Source organism: Trachurus trachurus (genome assembly GCF_905171665.1).
Source record: "Trachurus trachurus genome assembly, chromosome: 13".
NCBI classification, from domain to species: Eukaryota; Metazoa; Chordata; class Actinopteri; order Carangiformes; family Carangidae; genus Trachurus; species Trachurus trachurus.
Window position 1 is genome coordinate 35,583,564 of NC_139892.1, and position 19,495 is coordinate 35,603,058.

General features: G+C 40.5%; 1 protein-coding gene across 1 annotated transcript in view; it reads left to right on the forward strand.

The window, feature by feature from the left end:
* Window positions 1-384: 384 nt before the first annotated feature.
* The window catches only part of limk1a (LIM domain kinase 1a), a 60,907-nt gene continuing 41,796 nt past the window's right edge, over window positions 385-19,495 (forward strand). Inside the window, exon 1 of the mRNA XM_083984618.1 lies at window positions 385-505. Coding sequence (XP_083840744.1) covers window positions 399-505 — 107 coding nt within the window. The 5' untranslated portion in view covers window positions 385-398. The remainder of the gene's footprint in view (window positions 506-19,495) is intronic.

Consider the following 19,495-nt stretch of genomic DNA (forward strand, 5'->3'; position numbering starts at 1 on the left):
GGAAAATTAGATTTGAGCGGCCAGATTCTTTTCGACGTATTGTTTAGTGCAGGAAATGGGCCGGTTCAGATTACAGTAGAAGGCCGGCCCGGGTCTGGGCAGAGTCTCCACGAGTCTCCACGAGGTCCAGAAACAGAAAGAAAGAAGAAATAAGAAATAAGCACCAGGCAGCAGCCATGTGATGTCACGGGGTCAGGTCTGCTCCCACAGGGCGGGCAGACGACAGGAAATAGTCAAAAGGCGAAGCGTGACCCTCTCTCTCGGTGCAGCTGGGCTGAGAGAGGAAGTAGAGGAAGAGAGTAGAGAGACAGAGAGAGACAGAGAGAGAGAGAGTGTGTGTGTGTGTCATTGATGGCTGTGACAGCCGGGCTGTGAGGTTCAACATCAGAGCTGCTGACATGAGTCTGTCCCCTCACTGTCAAAACAAGACCCTCGCTCCCACGGGCAACATGTCAGCAAGCAGCACCCCGCGCTGCAACAAGCCGCCGCAACAGCAACACAGAAAGTAAGTGGAGCCGTGGATTCTTTAGATGGTTGATGTCGACTTAATGCTGTGGTGGTGTGTGTGTGTGTGTGTGTGTGTGTGTGTGTGGGGCTCAGACCTGAGGGACTCTGATGGTAGAAGGTGTGTTGTGTTCTTGTCCAGCTGCAAACTCTCTCTGAGAACTTAAACACAACTTCTTATCTATGTGGCTTTAACTTGTTAACCCTTTCTGTTGGTTTGTGCAGTTTTGTGCCATAACACGAGTTTCATTATCTGTGACTCTGCAAGAAGTTTTCAGAGTAGTTGTTATATCAATAAAATAACAAAAAAAAGCCCAATCACATTGTCAAAGGACACGGATGACATCTCCTTTTGTTCGTCTATCAATATGTGGTATATGAGGTATTAGAGATGTATGACCTACTGTATAATAATGCTTGATTTACTTTAATAATGTAAACAATGACAATTAATGAAAGCCACTTTTTTTTGCTTTCAATACATTTAATTGATTGATCAACTAATCCTTAAAGCACTGCTGTGTGAATTTAACTCAGCTTTCTCATGACTTCTTTCTTTAGTTTTTTTTTTTATTTGTGTGTGTGTGTTTATATGAATAAAGTTGAGTGGAGTAAACAGGGGGCAAAAACTAAGAAGATGTAGTAACAAAGTTTAGCACAATATACTTTCAATATTCATTTCATAATTATGCTTTTGACAAATAAAGAAAGTAAAGCGAACTAAATTCTGAACTCGTTTCCTGATGCAGAAGTTGCGACAGTTGTTTCCAATAGCGAGTCATTGTCTTGATGAAATCTGTTCATTATTTAGCCTCTAAAATGCCAAATGACCTTTTTGTGGCCTCACCAGTAGTAAAGGACTCAGATGTTCAGTCAGCCAGGTTGTTCAGCTGACTGTCAGAGCTGCGGAGTTCCTCTTCCCCTCACACACACACACGCTGTCAAACAGACATAAACCCAACAGCTTCAGTGTTCGACGCTTAAAGTGTATAAATTACCATTGTCTTCTAACAAACCTGCAGTATAGCATTACCTGTCAGGGAGGATGTAGTCACTGTTACGTGGTTCGTATAATTTATTCGTTTCTCTTAAAGTCGCCTCTCACTTCCCCCCACGTCTGTAGCGAACAGTCGGTCGCACTTCTGCCTATTGGGATCCAAAAATCCCCTGTTTGTGTTGGTGACTTCGCTGTTTTCAAAGAATGAACAATGAATCAAACCTTGGTGTCCCTCATGTGACTCACATTGTCTGGGTAACACTTTATAATACATACACACTGACACTATTAAGCATTAGTTAAGCATTAATAAACACTGAATTCTTTATTTATAACACATGAATACCCATTAGTATGTAGTTTATAAACACTTATTATAAAGTGTTACCCGTTGTCTGTATGTGCGGACTTCTTTGTTATCACCCAACTTGTCAGTGCTGACATGACGGGGCATGATGTGATATGAGCCAGCGCACATTTACTCACATCACCGGCTTTAAATAAACTGTATTTCCACAAGTCTACGTACTATGTGTGCGTGTGGGGAAGCAGATAAGCATGTTCATGTTATCCAGCACTGTTAGGCCGTGAACGGAGGTTAAACTCATTTGGTCTTTTCATACGAGTCTGTTAATCCAAAGAAGCCAGAAATACAAATACCACTGTGCTCATTTGTATTTATATTTGTGTAAAAGTGTATATTTGTGTAAACGACGCAGACAGGATGTTTGACCCGTAGCCCTACAGTACAAACTTCAAATCATTCACTAATGCTTTTAAGATCACTTCTTCTAATCCATTAATACGAGCAACTTTAGGGGTCGCCAGATTTTTGGGAAAATCCTCCTCTAGCATGAGAGTGTAATTCAGCAGGGAGGGAGACCCCTCCTCTCCTCTCCGTCAGGCTGCTCGACCACTTATCTGCTGGGAAAGCACCACACGACATCTGGACCCAAAGCCATTTACAGACCGCCTGTCCACATGTACAACTGCAGACATGATGGATTACTGTAGTAACCTTTATTAAAGGCTCACTAACATCTATAAATGCAGACTTGGGGGGTTTGGGGGTGGGGTGGGGGTCTCCCTACTACTCAGCTGAGGATTTTCTACAACATGGGGCGTAAGAGAGAATTATTCAGCTTTACACAAACACACTAATGTTGTGTGGACATCTGCTCACACTGAGTTGCTGCTGTCAGATGTTTTAAACTGGTTGTGATCTGATCGGACGTGAACTGTCAGTAGGACGACGTGTCTGTGCTCAGGAGCTTCAGACTATTTTGCCACCGCCACACTGATTGATTGATTGATGGTTTTTCAATTGTGAACATGAACTATAAAAAACCAAACAGACAACAACGAAACATAAAGAACAAAAAAGTCTAACCCCAAACTAAATGTAAGCGCTGCAATGAATAGAATTTAGTCTGAAAAGAAAGAAAGAAAGAAAGAAAGAAAGAAAGAAAGAAAGCTCTGGAAAAGGTATTTTTGCAGGATGTTAAACCTGATTTAGCAATGATTAGGTTTTGTTTTGTTTTTAGAGCTTCATGAAATAATTGTGTGTTTTTTTTAGGAAAAACATCCATTGTGTGTGTGTGTGAGAGTGAATTTTCAGGCCTGTTACATCTCCATTAGTCCATTATTGAGGATTTTCTTGTGATATTAATCGCTCCAGTAATGTTAAATGTCATGTTTAACTATTAGAAGTGATTTAAAAAAAATAATAAGAAAGAAAGAAAGAAAGAAAGAAAGAAAGAAAGAAAGAAAGAAAGAAAGAAAGAAAATGGTGAAAATAATAAACACACAAGTAGATAAAATAGACAAGAATACGACAGGAGGCAGGTAAATGAGTAGCACATATGAAGAGGTCGTCAGTCCCCATCTTCAGGTAAAGGTAAAGGTAAAGGTACTTTATTTGTCACATATACAGCTAGTACAGTGAAATTATTTCTCTGCACAGATGGTGAGTTGTAGTTTCTGCAGGAAGGAGTTACAGCGGTTCCAAAATCCTCCAAAATGTGGTCGATTTGTGATTAAGGTCATGAGTTAGGTTCTCAAGAGGAGCAGGGTTTGTTTGTTTGTTTCGATTCTGTTTTCTTTTTTCTTATCATTAATAGAGCAGTGAACATTATTCATAATTTCATTTCCAATCAAATTGTCAGTTTTTTTTTTTTTTTTTTTTTTTACAATATTTTTTATTGAAATTTCAAATGCATTTCAAACTCAGCATTAAATGTACAAACATTTTCACCCATATCCCCTCGAACAGACAAAAAAATAAAATAAAAAAGCAAATGGACAGTGACATCAGACATCAGACTAATGGAGTAAATTAAATAAATAAATAGAATACAATTAAATTAAATTAAAGGCAGGATCATTTCATAACCTGTTATTCAGACAGTGTTATCTGTTTCATTGGTCAGGAATGACATAAATGATTCCCAAATACAAGCAAACTCCTCCTGTTTACCTTTAACAGTGTATGTCAATCTCTCCAGTCCAAGACAAGTTATCAAGCAAATTGTCAGTTTAGTGTAGTTTGTAGTTTGTTTCCAGTCTAGGTCCGTTTCATATTTCCATCCTCTTTGCTCCTGTGATTCAGTAATTAAACTTATTTTGAAACATTTTCACCCACTTGTTCATGATTCTTGGGATTTGATAATTGGTTGGGTTAAAAAAAAAAAAACATCCTCCCTCAAACTTGTTAAATTTTTGAGGAACCGCATTTGAAGAAGTGATCAGTTCCTTTTTTGACTTCATGAGATTATTTTTAGATTATAGTCTGAGTCAGTGTTAAAATCCTAACACTGTTCTTTTATCCACATCTTTTTGTGGCTTTAAACAGGAGGCTCTGGAAAAGGTATTTTTGCAGGATGTTAAACCTGATTTAGCAATGATTAGGTTTTTGTTTTGTTTTTACAGCTTCATGAAATTATTATTATGTGTGTTTTTTTTAAGAAAAACATCCATTGTGTGTGTGTGAGAGTGAATTTTCAGGCCTGTTACATCTCCATTAGTCCATTATTGAGTATTTTCTTGTGATATTAATCGCTCCAGTAATGTTAAATGTCATGTTTAACTATTAGAAGTGATTTCAAAAAATAATTCATTTCCTCTTTTCACACGTGACACTTTCCTTTTCATCTGCACCACGACCTCCTGCTCCTCGCTGTAACGCTGCAGGAGTTCCTTTCCTACCTGACGATAACGTTTGCTGAAGGGGGGAGAAGGAGTCGTCCTGTGTGTTGGTGCATTTTGATTAATCGTCTGTTCCCGAGCCCTAACCTTTGGCTCCCACCACCGCACTTTAATCACACTTTGAAAATTCAATTTTGTCGCTTTTTGAGCAGATAGAGTCCAGACTTAAAGCTTGAATGCGATTAAAGAAAGGGGAAGATTAATGCCCTCATTCTCCCCCTATTTAGTGGATCCTGTCACTGGCAAATTTGACCTTCGTCGTTTTTACACAGACTGCCTTCATTTCATTCACCTTTGACATATCCAATTTTATTGCGCAGAAAGTTACAGTACTGTAGGCTTCAACTTTATTGTCTTGAAAATCTGTGAATACCAAACTTCAGCTGTAAGATTATCGATGGAACTGAAGTTGTGACTGTAATGTGATTACTCTACTTACTGTACTTAACTTGCTTTAGACCAGTAGGTTTAGATGTAACATTACACGATTACCTGTCAGTTATCAAATCCATTGGCTGATAGTGAAGTAGTGTTATGCAGATTTAAACAGTTCGGTAAAACACCCACGATGGGTCCTTTTGTCCAATGTTCAGTTTGTTTATATATAGAGTTGTTGTTTCATTCTCTGCTGCAACTCTCACCAGGTATGTCTTTATCTCAGCAGAGAGTGTGTCTGAACATCAGATGTAGAAAAATGCAGCAGAACCTGCTTTTATATTTAGTTTTTTCCATGTGAGTCCATGTAGTGTTGCTGATGCAGGATGAGTCGGTCTATGACTTACCTGTACATTCATATAGTTTATAACTTAATAACTCGTTAAACCAGCACAAGTGGAACTCATTGTCAGTTGGCAGGATCAAGATGCTTTGAATAATTTTCAGAAAGAAATTACTCACTTTCTTAGATTTATAATGAAAGGATGTTGATTTAATTATGATGATTTTAGAACATCAACGTGCTAATTATTGTAAAATCACTATAATAGGTTTGGGTAATCATCACCAACCTAAGTTAGCCTATGATTAAACTAAGCATAATTAGAAATAAATTGTCATACGTGTCCATACTCCATAATAATCCAAAGACACAATGTAAAAACAACAACTATTAAGAGTAGGGATGTAACGATTCACTCAACTCACGATTCGATTCGATTCACGATTTTCTGTTCACGATTACGATTTTCTCACGATTCTTTTTACATCAAAAATGAGCTACAGACAAATTATGACCTAATAAAATGATCTTTTATTCATAAGAGAAAGATAGTCTGAAAAATTCACCTTTCATTACAGATACACTGCACATCGTCATTTATCACCTTTTATCACAAGTAAAACTGGTCTTATTTACAAATAGTCGTTCAATTAAAAAAAAATCTAATAGTTTATTAACCAATTTCATTGGTCGATTGGTCTGAGAAAAAAACAAAATAAACATTTGGAGCCTAGGCTTGTCAAAATTAAATCAAAATCAATGAAAGGTAGCACCGAGGGACAAGAGAGATGGAGAGAGAAAAGAGAGTGAATTGGTATGTGTGCGTGGCGGCGGCGTCTGGTGTCGAACAAATGAATCAACCAGTGACTTTTGAGATAATGTAAGCTACTTCTCACCAGAGACTTTGTTCTCACGCATCGCGATTTTTTTTTTATTTTCACCGATGCGAGTCGTCACGCATTTGTATCGATTTTTACATCCCTAATTAAGAGCCATGATAGACATTAGACAATGAAATGGGAAATGAAGTGAGTTGAGTCCATGATTCTGTTGTTTTAATCCTTGGTTCCCGACACTGCCAGTCCCACATTTTTAAGAAAAGAGTCAGGAAACCAAAAGGAAACAAGTGTCAAAGTCTTTTTGAAATGAACAGAACCACAGGGGTCAACAGGCCGTTTTCACAGCAGAGACTCGAACTGGTCAGAGCAGGAAAAAAGTGCAAACCATATAACACCAACAATGGCTTCGTTGGGTCAAGTGCTCCGGTAAGCCGTGTCGGTGACTGACCTACATACACACAGCCTCTATCAGTCCTGGTAGCGGGCGGCTCACCCCCTAAATGAAACGCCACCGGTTTCACTTCATGTGTCAGTGTTGCTGCCCTGTTTGTGTTTGAGCTTTTGAGTTTTTTGAAAACAGGCTGTAAAAGAGAGGCGTTGATGAATGGAGGCTCTGCTGCATCTCCTGCATCACTCATCATCATCGCGGTTCCCAGAGCTCGCTGGGCTGGGACCCTTTTATCATTCCCCTCCCCGGTGGAACAAGTGCGAAGGCCCCAGACCGACTGTGCTGACAGTCCAGCGAGTCCGGGGCAGCTTAACGGCCACAAAGGAAACTGCTGCCGTGCACATCATCCACTCACAGTCTGCCAGGCCTCCTGTTTACCAGCTGAATAGACCACCGAGCCGCCGAATAAAGAGACTTGTCTCCCACAGTCTGAAGCGTTTGTTCAGCGGAGCCGGGCCCATGGAGCTGGCAATTATTTCCACGGTTTAAAATGCACAACCTGCTTCCTTCTGTTCGTTGCGTTCAGAGCATCTGAGGGGTTAATTCCAGCGACGGCGCTGCTGAGCTTGTGTTTGTGCAAGGTCAGGGTCAGGGTAGCACTAAAGTAGAAGGGGCTGTCAAGATGTCATATACTACACTGGCCTCGGACCAGATGTTTGCAGGGAGTGCTGCACATCTGTAGGTAATTTTACATGGAAAAACACAACTCACCTCACCTAAAAGAATGTAGTTATGAATAATCCAAGTGGAGGTGGAATTTGTGGCATGTTTGCCTCAGGTTAGAGCTACGACATAGAAATAGAGTGGATTCAATTGGATGGAGGTTACACTTTTTTTTATCAGGATTACATACATTAATTTATAACTCACTTTTAATAGAGGCTTTTAACACTGTTCTCTTTTCTATAACTATTTTCACCACATAAATACTTCCTGTGAAATAATGACTATAATTCAAGAACAAGATGTTTTTAAGAACATGGTTTGATTCCAGAATGATTATTGTAGGTCAACTTGATTCTGAAAGCAACATAGTACCTACAAATTGAATGACTTTCCTATTCAGCCAATGAACTGTGATGTCATCCCATATGACAAAGGCAGATATGGCTTAAAGGGATAGTTCAACATTTTGGCAAATTGGCCCATTGCCATATAATTGTCGGTGCAAGCTATTTTTAGAACGGTGGAGCAGAGCCGCGAGCTGCTCAGAGCTACGCTACGGAGGCTAATGGGATTTCTTGGTTTCCATCATCAAACTCATCAAATTCACAATCCAACAACTCCACAACGCTCTGGTGGACAAGTTGTGACCTGCACATTCACCACGCTATGAGATAATAACACAACGTTATGAGACAGAGTTGTTTTGGAGGCAAATGCAGAGACTGCTTGCTGAAAATCTGCCCCCGACGGGAACGCGCATCAGCGGTTTTGCATGAATTTACCTCGAAAACAACTCTGTTTCGTAACGTTCCGTTATTATCTCATAGAGATTATGGCAATGTGCCAATTTGCCAAAATGTTGAACTATCCCTTTAATATATACTGTATAATACGGTAATTAGATCTAGGTAGCCTATACTGTAGGTATTCTGCAGGTGAAGGTACCACTGTTTTCTTCTGGGACATCTGCTCTTTTCAGCATTATTAAAAAATAAACATAGATTTGAGTTGTGATGAGACATGAATTCACCTTTGTTGTGAATCCACCTTCACTGGAATGATCCACTCTGACTTCTGTCCATAGAGGAAATACAAAAGTGACCTTTAGATACGTATTTGTGCAGGAAGAGTTGGGCTGTATGGACAAAGAGTTGTAAATGATACAGGTGTTAATCAGACATTTGACTGTGGTAAACCTGTTAAACTACTCTATGTATTACTTAAATGGGTGTTTTATCAATAAAGGAAACAAAAAAAAAGAAGAGGAGGAAAAGAAAGGCAGGGTCAGGGGAGGAGCAGACTGAAGCCTGATTGGCTGAGGGGTTTCCTTCCTGGCAGAGTTTGATACCAGCCGTAACACACACAGTGAGTGAGTGGGGGGTTTGCTGGAGGTGATGAGGTAATGCCTCCCCTTTATGAGAGAGGGTGACATCATCGATGTGGCATTCTCTGTTGCCATGGAGAGGGAGGAGGCGGGGGAGGCGGAGGGTTGATAAAGAAGAGGGCAAATAAAGGGGTGTGTGTGTGGGAATGAGATGGATGGGTCTGGGCTGTTCATGTGTTAAAATAAAATCTTGATTCTAACAATTAGTTTTATTTTGAAAAACAAAACCAATTTGAGTCGATATTTTGTGTAGTTAGTGACATTTCTCCACAGTCTAATGTATCTAACCAGGTACTGTGTGTGTGTGTGTGTGTGTGTGTGCTGATTCAGTTTTATAACTGGGAGGTTGCTTCCTATTGTTAGTTTTCTTTGCCGGCAGCCAGAAATCCTCTGTTTTCAGTCCAACGCCCAGATGAGACGTCACTGTGTCTGGAGGAAATCTCAGTTCAAGGTCAAAGATGTATTTTACCAGCACACGCACACACAATTTCCTCGCACAGAAACCAAATTTGGGAATGAGTAGCAGACATTTTAGTTTTTAATTTTTTAATTTTTAATTACCTCTTCACACCATCAGTCAGTCCTCCTTTATTATTATTGTCATCTCTAATTCTCTCTTCTGTGTGTGTTGTCCTGTAAAGTGTTCTGAGACCATGTTTTGGTGATTTTACACTTTAAATAAAGGTGAATTGAATTGAATTATTATATCTATATCATTTCCATTTGTTTCCTATTCCCATTTTATTATCATGTTTATGGGCCAGTTAAACTGACTGTTCATAACCGTGAACAGTCAGTCAGTAAATATTAAAATCAAATTTCTTTGTCCTGAAGTTAAACCTTTGTCTTTCCACATAGTTGTTTTAATTGGTCCGTTAGTTAATGAGGATAATATCAGACATGTAAATCTTGGCTGTGGACCAAGTCATCCTGGTCTATTTATGTCTCCTTGGAGGAGGAAGAGAGGGGTCTCCCCCAGACCGGCTGCCATTTCCTCAGCTTGACTTTCACCCGTCTGTGTCTGTAAATGTGTCTTTGTGTGTCTTTGTGTGTATGTGTGTGTGTGAATCATCCCTGCAGCCCATTACAGCCCCCCTGTCTCTTTCCCAGAGGTTGTATTCTCTCTTTGTCTGCAAGGATTTTTAGCTTAGCCTGCAAGTACAACAACACCAGCTGAGTGCTCAGGCGATTTCATGCAGTAGACACTTTTGTTGTTTTCACTACTGGACCATTTACACTTGATGTTTATCGTCTATTTTTTTTTTTTGTTCTAATCTTTTCCTATTTTACTGGAAGGCCGGGCCGACCGGTGTGTGTGTGTGTGTGGTGCTTATTGATCATCGGCGCTGAAAGCTTCTCTGCTGCATCTGCAGATGGAGAGGAGATGGTGTCCTTCTGAGCTGAGCACAGATGATGGAAGAGTTAATATTTAATGAAGAGATACACACATGTGGGCGTGTGTGTGTGTATGTGTGTGGTTGTGTGGTTGTGTGTGTGTGTGTGTGTGCGATAGAGAGAGGTGTGGCCCCTCGTAAATCTTTCAGCTTTGCATCTGTCAGTCAGTAATGATCCTGCTCCACACCCCTGTTTCCTCTTCACTCCCCCCGCTCCTTCCTACTGTGTCAGCCTGCGCGTCATTTAATGACCTGTGGCTACTTACATACACACACACACACACACACACACACACACACACACACACACACACACACACACACACACACACACACACACACACACACACACACACACACACACACACTCCCATCTCCAACCCAACACACACACACACACATGCAGACACACTCATCATGTGATGCTGACCATTTGTGTGGGCGTCAGTTGGCTTTATGTTACTGTGAGGCGTTTGAGGGCTCAGCTCACAGGACGACACTTTAGAATCCAAGAGCTACACGTTGTTTTCCACTTCATGTGTTGCTGTGTTGCTGTGTTGCTGTGTGCACATTAGAGCTGCTGTGATTAGTCAATTAATGGATAAACTGATCAACAGAAATATGATCTGCAAATGAATTAATGGTTGAATGCAGAAATTGTGGCAAAATGAGAAAAGACTCTTCAAAGGTTTCACTCTCGCAAAATGCAAGTTGCTGTATTTCTTGATCTTGTGTCACGAAGTTTGAATTAATTATTCATTAACTTTTTTGAATGACTGTGTGTAGTTGCATTGTCATCTTTACAATACTTTTCTAAAACATTTTATAGACTGATAATCAATCAAAAATGATCTTAAGCAATGAATTAAGCATTAGTTGCAGCTCCAGTTCAGATAGATGCGTGTGGCACAAAATAGAGACAGAGCATCGTGTTGCTGCAGTTTTATTTGAGCAGACACACACACACACACACACACACACACACACACACACACACACACACACACACACACACACACACACACACACACACACACACACACACACACACACACACTAAACCACAGAGCTGCACATGTCAGTTCATCTTCAGAGGCAGACAGCTGAAGTAATGCAAACATTTATCCCCTATCAATAATTCATTGTCTATCTCTGCTATTCCCTGTATGTATGTGTGTTTGTGTTTATTATGACTTTGACCTAATTCATTTCCACAGACAGGCTTTTTACAGCTAATGATTATTCATATTCTTGATTAATCTGCTGGTTATTTTCAGTATTTATTGATAAATCTTCCACATTCCATTAGTTTTTTGTCCCATCCATTTTTCATCCAAAACACAAACATATTAAAATTCACTCCCATGTGTCACAAAGAGAAGCAGCAATTATTTTTCAGTAGCTGGAATCAGAAAATATTAGATAAATATCACTGAAAATATTATTATTAATCAATTATTACCAGTCAGTTGAGGCAATAATTGTTTGATCTGTAGTTTCAACCCTTATAAACACAAAGTAGCGTAACTCAGTGGCGTAGTGTGTTTGTGTGAGTCTACTGTACATGCTGAGTGGTTTCATTAATATACAGTATGTTAATGTGGATTTGTCGAGGCACACGTATGTCATTATGTCTGGTTCAATATATTTACATTTTCATCTTCCTCAGCAGCTCGGTCCCTCTGGGGGTTTAAAATCCATTCATTCACTTGCACCTGATGGTTTTTCATTCAAACTTGAGCTCATTCACATCAGCTGGGACAAATGAATCATGTTAGGCATCGACCCAGGTCGGCCCGTCAGCGTGATGAATAGGAGGCAGAGTCGTTCAAAAACATATTACATCAGGAAACTGTCCAATGAGATCATCTCTGAGGGAATAATAAATGTGAATAATAGCAAAGTGGTAAAGATCAGCACATGGATAATTAATCTGCCGTACTAATAATAATAAAATAAATAATAATAATATACAGTACCATCATCATTTAAATCCTACAAACACACACTTAGACAGATTTGTATTTATACGTCCACAAAATTTAATTTAAATAATATTATTTAATATTAAAGGGATAGTTCAACATTTTGGCTAATTGGCCCACTGCCATAATCCCTATAGTCTTAGCAGTAGGTTCGTTACCTTTAATTGTCGGTGCAAGCTATTTTTAGAACGGCGGAGCAGAGCTGCGAGCTGCTCAGAGCTACGCTACGGAGGCTAATGGGATTTCTTGGTTTCCCTCATCAAACTCATCAAATACACAATCCAACAACTCCAAAATGCTCTGGTGGACAAGTTGTGACCTGCACATTCACCACGCTATGAGATAATAACGGAACGGAGTTGTTGACATAATTTGGTAGAAAACATTTAAACTTACAATTTGAAGAACATTTTCCCTAGATTTTATGATTTATTACTGTAAATAACAAGGAATTACAAAATGCCGTGCTGATGGGTTTCAATTGAAAAAATTGAAGTTGAAAATTAAAAAATCCAGAAAAATCTGGAAAATTTCATTCCATCTGCATTAACACAGATAAAATGGTCAAAAAAAAGGGAGCGAACTTGACACAAATGGTCAGATAGAGGTCAGAGGGCTATTGGATGGACGGCCTTAAAACCTTTTCACCTATCTTCACGGCCCCCAAAGGACGGGTGGCACCAGCTCGGGTCAGATTGATTTAAACGCATCACAAAGACTGTGAGTCAGTAAATGTGACAGGCTGCACTCAGCCAGGGAGTCAGATGTCAGGTGAAAAGGCCGCCTCCCTGTGACCTGGAAGAGGAATTTATGACTCTTTCAGACACTTTTAGCTAATTCCATCAGGGATTTGCACAGGGTGGTGGGATGGAGGGGGCGGAGGGGGGGCACAGCTTTACTCCAACACTCCTCCTCCATCCTCATCTTCTCTCTCATTGGTGTGTTTCCTGACCCTGAGGGAATACAGCTGGGTTTCACGGTGTCTTAAATCCTCTCTGCTCCCTCTCAGTTATTTATGTCCGAGCGAGCAGCCTTTTCTTTGCCTTTCACTTTTTTTTCCCCTCTCGTCCCACCGGCCGTTGTCTCTTCAATCACTCCAACCGCCCATGTTAAGTCTTCATTTTGTTTTTTTTGCCTACCTACGCTTTCTGATTCTTGCCTTTTCTCTCCACCCTCTTCCATTTTTCCTCGAGCCATATACTTCTCTCCCTGTTGACCTTGAACACACCACTTCTGCCTGCTAAGCAAAAAGCCATGCAATATTTAGGCTTCCACTTTTTTTTCTTTTTCTCTCTCTCTCTCTTTTTAATTTTTGCACAGCAAGGTGCCGGGGCTTAGCCGAGTGTGAGAAACTGATTTTCAGAGCATCATAGCGGAGTGGGCAAAGACCCCGTTTGAGTCTTTCACTCTGATAATCCTCTTAGACGCCAGTGCCGATGCACACACACACAAACACAGCCGACACAAAAATGCCCAAACACACACTGACACACTGACTGAATTCTTGGATAGAGAGTTCATTTTTATTTATTGTAGCGGTGTATTTTTATTTCTAACCATGGGAGTCTTGGGTTGGGTTGTAACTGTGTGTTGCTGCGTTTCTTTTTCTTCTCCCTCTGAGATAAGACTCTTGTCCTCCAGGCAGGAATTTGCCTTCTCCATCTGAGAGTTACTAATGTATTCACCCATATCTGTAATACTCTGCTGCCACTCCCAGAGCTGCTCTAGAGACGTTTCTACCAAGGAGCTGAACCTCGGTGCATTAGTAGCCTATCACTCCAGCCTGTGTGTGTGTCTGCACCTTCCTGTATCCTCCCCAGGTATGACTTTGCCACAGCAGGGGTGTGCAGGATGTGTGTGTGTGTGTGTGTGTGCAGTGAAAGGCAGTTAGTGAGCAGCAGCAGCAGAGAGCCAAGACAGCTGAGTAGCTCCTGGCTCGGTGCTGTGGATGTCTTGTCTTCTGAAAGCCTTGACCCACTTCCAAGTCTCGCCCTTTACCTCCCCCCGCGCCTCGCCTCGCCTCGCCTCGCTCACCCAAACGTGCTGCATACTGAAGCAGCTCTGCCACAATCTGCTGAGCTGCAGTGAAGCTCAGTGTGCTGCCAGGCACCGAACAGAGTGGGTGTGTCTCGTTGTGTGTGTGTGTGTGAGTGTGTCTAATAAATAAATTGCATGTGTGTCTGTATGTGCTGCAAGGTCATGCCTGTGAATGTGAATGTGTGTGCATGTGTGTTTGCACAGGCCCTCCGCTTGGTGCAGAGACCTGCGGCGAAGTCACGGCGGAGTTGCGGCTTCTGATGAATATTTTAACGAGTCTGACTCCTTCACTAGTTTGTTACTTTGCGAACCAGCCCTGTTTCCTCCTCACACACACACACAGAGGGTTAACTTGAGTATTTTCTTGTTTAGCTGTGATGCTGAAGGAGGGAGGAGGGAGACATTGCACTGGAAAGATTCAACGTCAGATTTGAGCATTTGCAGATCTGTGAGTGTAGGGCTGCACCCAGTTCTTGTTTCTTATTTCTGACGAATCTGCAGATGAATTTCTCCAGAAAAGGTGCAAGCAGGCAGCATGCACAACATTCTTCACTGAGTTTCATTGATGATCTATATAGTTTAAGATCCAACCTGACCTGAATTCTGCAGACATACATTTCACTATGCACTTGTTTATTACTTATTTTTGTGTGTTTCTCTATGTTTCTTATTTATTGCGTTATCCGTTTTTTTTGTTTTTTTTTACTTTTACTGATTTTAAGTGTTAGCTACAAGTTTAATTCCTCCCAGCCAGTAGGTGTTGCACTCACACTCGCCTGCTCTTCGCCCATAAGGAGCGGCTAGTAGCTAGCTTTTTAATTTAAAGCAGAAGTAAGCGATCCGGACCAAACACTCTATATAAGTGATTGCTGTCGGAAGATATAACTATTTAAGACTTATACTAACACAAACATTCCGCTTACTTCTGCTTTAATGTTAGAGAGTTCCATCTTTGCACAATTTGCAGCATTTGTTCTGTGAAAATCTCTTTCATAACCAAACCGAGCAAAACTGGTATTAAAACTGAAATATCTCTAAATGGATCGATATCGAATCGGAAATCGATTCGAATCAAATCGGGACCTTTTGAATCAGAATTGAATGGAATCAGTGAATCATACCCGACCAGCCCTAATTGTCAAACCTGCCGTGAGCCCTGAAGGCAGCATGAGCTATGGTTGGTCAGTGCAGGATAGATAGATAGATAGATAGATAGATAGATAGATAGATAGATAGATAGATAGATAGATAGATAGATAGATAGATAGATAGATAGATAGATAGATAGATAGATACGTTTATTGGTCACATGCAAAGCTAAAACCAAGGTTAAAAAACAGTGCAGTGAAATGCAAAAAAACCAAGCTCTCTGGAAATGCCTTCAGGAATCTAAATGACAGGACATGAGTGAAGTAAAACTTTGTGGCCGTGGAAACAGGAGGAAAGTGGGATGATGGGAATTATTCTCCTCCAGACACTGAAGCTGTGGACGAAACATGTTTGCAGCGGATGGTCGGGACTCGGGACTCGGGACGCGCTGCTGGAGACACTCACTTAGCCACAGAGATTTAGACAGATTACAGACACACGCCTGCAGGCAGCTAGTGCACTAACTCACTGCCGACGGATACGCATTGGGGGATTAGCACACATTTTGATTTATGGACACACGCAGAGCAAATGTATCCGCTCACGTGACGACACCGTGTTTACAAACAAGCCATAAGCGGATATGTGTGGATGCAGACGACGCGCAGTCTTATCAATAGGAGGATCAGTAAGGTGCTACAGTATCTGGTTCATACCGGCTCAGGTTTCCACCTTTTGAGTTTAACTATAAAGCTCCTGAGTCATATGTGACGGTTCACATCCTCTTTCCTCTGAAGTAGCTCTTATCTTATGTCTGCCATCACCTACCAGGAAATAACCTTTACTCGTCTGGTTTTATCCTTATTTTGAATATTTAATCCAGCATGTGTAGCAGTGCGTGTTATTTGCATTATTAGTGAATGTGGAAAAATGTGTGTGTGTGTGTTGTACACCGTCTTCACACACCACTGCCACCGTATCATCACCTCCTGTCCATCCATTTGTTTATTTGTTTATTTGTTTATTAAGATCCCCATTAGCTGCAGCAAAGCCACAGCTATTCTTCCTGGGGTCCAACAGTATCAAATATACAGTTGAAAACACAAAACATAAACATTATAAAAATTTAAAACAAAAAAACAAGTGAGCGATATGCTTAACCTAACAAAACAAAAACAGAATAAGTGTTTACATTTCTTAACTGTGCTTCATTCATTCTTCGTTATATTAATTGTTCACATACTAATCCTATTACCCACATTTCTACATATCATATGTATACATCATTACACATCACACATCATACTTGTATATACATTCATTCTACAGAATATACATTATAATAACACATATCATATATCCATCGAAATATACTCCATATATAAATATACCATGTTGTCTTACTTTGATAAATGCTGTTTTATTAATATTTTGAATTTCTTTGTGTTCGTGGTGAGTTTGATATTTTTCGGCAGTGAATTCCATTCTTTCATACCTCTATACAAAACCGTACGCTTGATGGCGTTAGATCTTGCTTTAGGTAATGTAAAGTTTCCTACAGCTGCATGTCTGGTGATATATTTATGACTCTCTACACTAAAAGCGAGGTTTTTAAACAAGATAACAGGTGTTTTTAGGACAGATATATTTCTAATAACAACAAACAGTGAGTACAATAGTCTGTCTTTGACCAGTTAAGTTTCTTGTGCATAGAAATTATCCTTGTCCTGTAGTCACACTTCAGTATTGTGCGAATCGTCCCTTCGCTCACATGTCTCTCCAGCTGATGTTACTCTGGACTTTTGGAGCAGTTTGCTGCTGAACTCCCGGTGACAGACCAGACAGAGCTCCACACATCACATCAGCATGTCTGACGGGGGCTCGGTGTCAGACAGTCTGCCAGACAGCTGCACTGATGTGGGCTGATATGACAGTTCAGCACTTTAAAAGTCCCATTGTTCAAATACAACTTGGAAAAACCCCCAAAATCTGATCAGGTCAGATTTAACCTGCTGTGAGGCAAGTCTTTGTTGCAAGATCGCTGTTGAGCCTCATATATATGTAGCTGCAGTCCACAGGAATCAACAACTATTAGCTGGAAAGCTGTATTTACTGTATATGTAGGCTATTGGCAAAAAAAGTTTGTCTTTTTTTTTTTATATATCAGTGGTTCCAGCTTCTTAAGCTTCAGAAATAATGATAGGTAATTTTTTCTTTTTCGCTGACATTTTCTTAAAGTGTTTACACCAAGCAATCAATTTATTATAAAAGTAAAGTAAGACATATTCACGGTGCTTACAGAAAGTATTCAGACCCTCTTCAATTTTTCACCATTTATGTTGCAGCTTTATCTTAATTCATTTTTTCTTTCCCTCATCAATCTACACTCACCACCCCATAATGACAGCACAAACCCAGAATTCTAGAAACGTTTGCAAATTAATTAAAAATGAAAAACTGAAATATCACTTGTACATAAGTAATAATAGAATAAGACCCTTTGCTGTGACACTCATGTAAGTCATTCAGGGACCGTCAAGTTATTTAGTTCATCTTTTAGATGGTTCTACACCTTCATTTGACTCCAGATGTTGAATTAAATAGTTTGGACCTGATTTGGAAAGGCACACACCTGTCCATATAAGGCCTTAGAGCTCATTTGCATATCAGAGCAAAATAAGATCCATGAGGTCGAAGGAACTGGCCCAAGAGCTCAGAGACTGAACTGTAGCAAAGCACAGATCTGGGCAAGGCTACAAAACAATATCTGCTGCACTTATTGTTTCTAAGAGCACAGTGGCCGCCATCATTGTTCAACACAGTCTCACTCCCAAGGCGTAATAAACGGACGTTTGGTCAGGGCCCTTTCGCGTTGTTTCCAGACGCTCAAGGTACCCCTCAGCGTGGGACCGGAACGCACAGGGATTTCAATTGATTTTAATGCAATCCCCTCCGCGGCGATATGTGACGCTCAGAGCAAGTGCTCCAGCCATCCATTCACTCCTATTCCGATCCGGCCGCGGTGCTGAAAGACGCCGTGAGCTCCCCTCCCATTGGATAACTGATCCTCGTACCATTTGCAGCTGAATTCGTATATTTATACAGCAATTTGGCCGCAAAAATAACATTTCAACATATTTTTATGACATTTCTAACGAGAAATGTGTGTTTTACTTTCAAAATCTATGTTGAACGAATTCAAATTATATTTTGTTTGGCAAATTGAATCTGTTAAAATGTGTACAATATGTTAATTCAGCTTTCTGGCCATAAAAACAACATTTCGGGATATCTGGCATTGTTTGAGGACATTTCTAGCGAGAAATGTATGTTTTACTCTCTAAATATATGTTGAATGAAAGCAGATTGTGTTTTATTTGTCCTGTAACAATATCACAGCTTGTGCTTGTGACTGTAGAGCCGCTTTGGGCGTCATGTTGCCATAACAACGGCCCGCAGAGACTCGTTCCGGAGTCAGAATCATGGTGCAGCTTCCTCATAATCTGATGACAGATTATGAGGAAGCTGCACGCTTTTCAAACCTGCTCAGCAATGTAAACTGCAACGTGACCTCATTTTAACCGACAGTATATTTATACGAAGGATTCAAACGATTTACAGGCCGGACCTATTTCTCCAGCCGACAGGCGGACAGCTTCCGCGTTGTTGCCGAGGATGTGACGTCATTGCAACGGCGCCACCATAGACTGCGACACTGCCATCTACGGTGTCTGGACGGAACTACAACAGTGTGTTTTGTTAGTCAGTTGTGATCATGAGGAGTGGAAATTAAGCCATGTTGATTTAATTCAACAACATGTGAATAAACAGTGAGGAATCAGAACAGTTAGACAGCTCTTTTTCAACAAAGTCCAAATAATTCAAGTAACTCAAGTCATATAGGCCTTTTTTTTTAAATTCCAGAAAACAACATTTCTCCCCCCTTCTCCCTCCTCCCGCCCAGGAACCTTAGTTTATAATATAGTGTAGAATGAACCCATCCACTGTAGTAATGTTTATGCACAACTGCACCACTTTAGCCAGCTCCTTTATTTCTGGTTTTACATTGGACAAACTGATTAAGGCTCCATTTTCAGGAGACACAGCTATTCTTTAATAACTTCCACATTCGTTGGGTTACGTTCAGAGGTTTATCAGGGCAGGGCCTAGGGTCATCCAGTGTTAGCAATTACAGACCCATCTGACCTTCACAGGGGTCACAGGTCAACT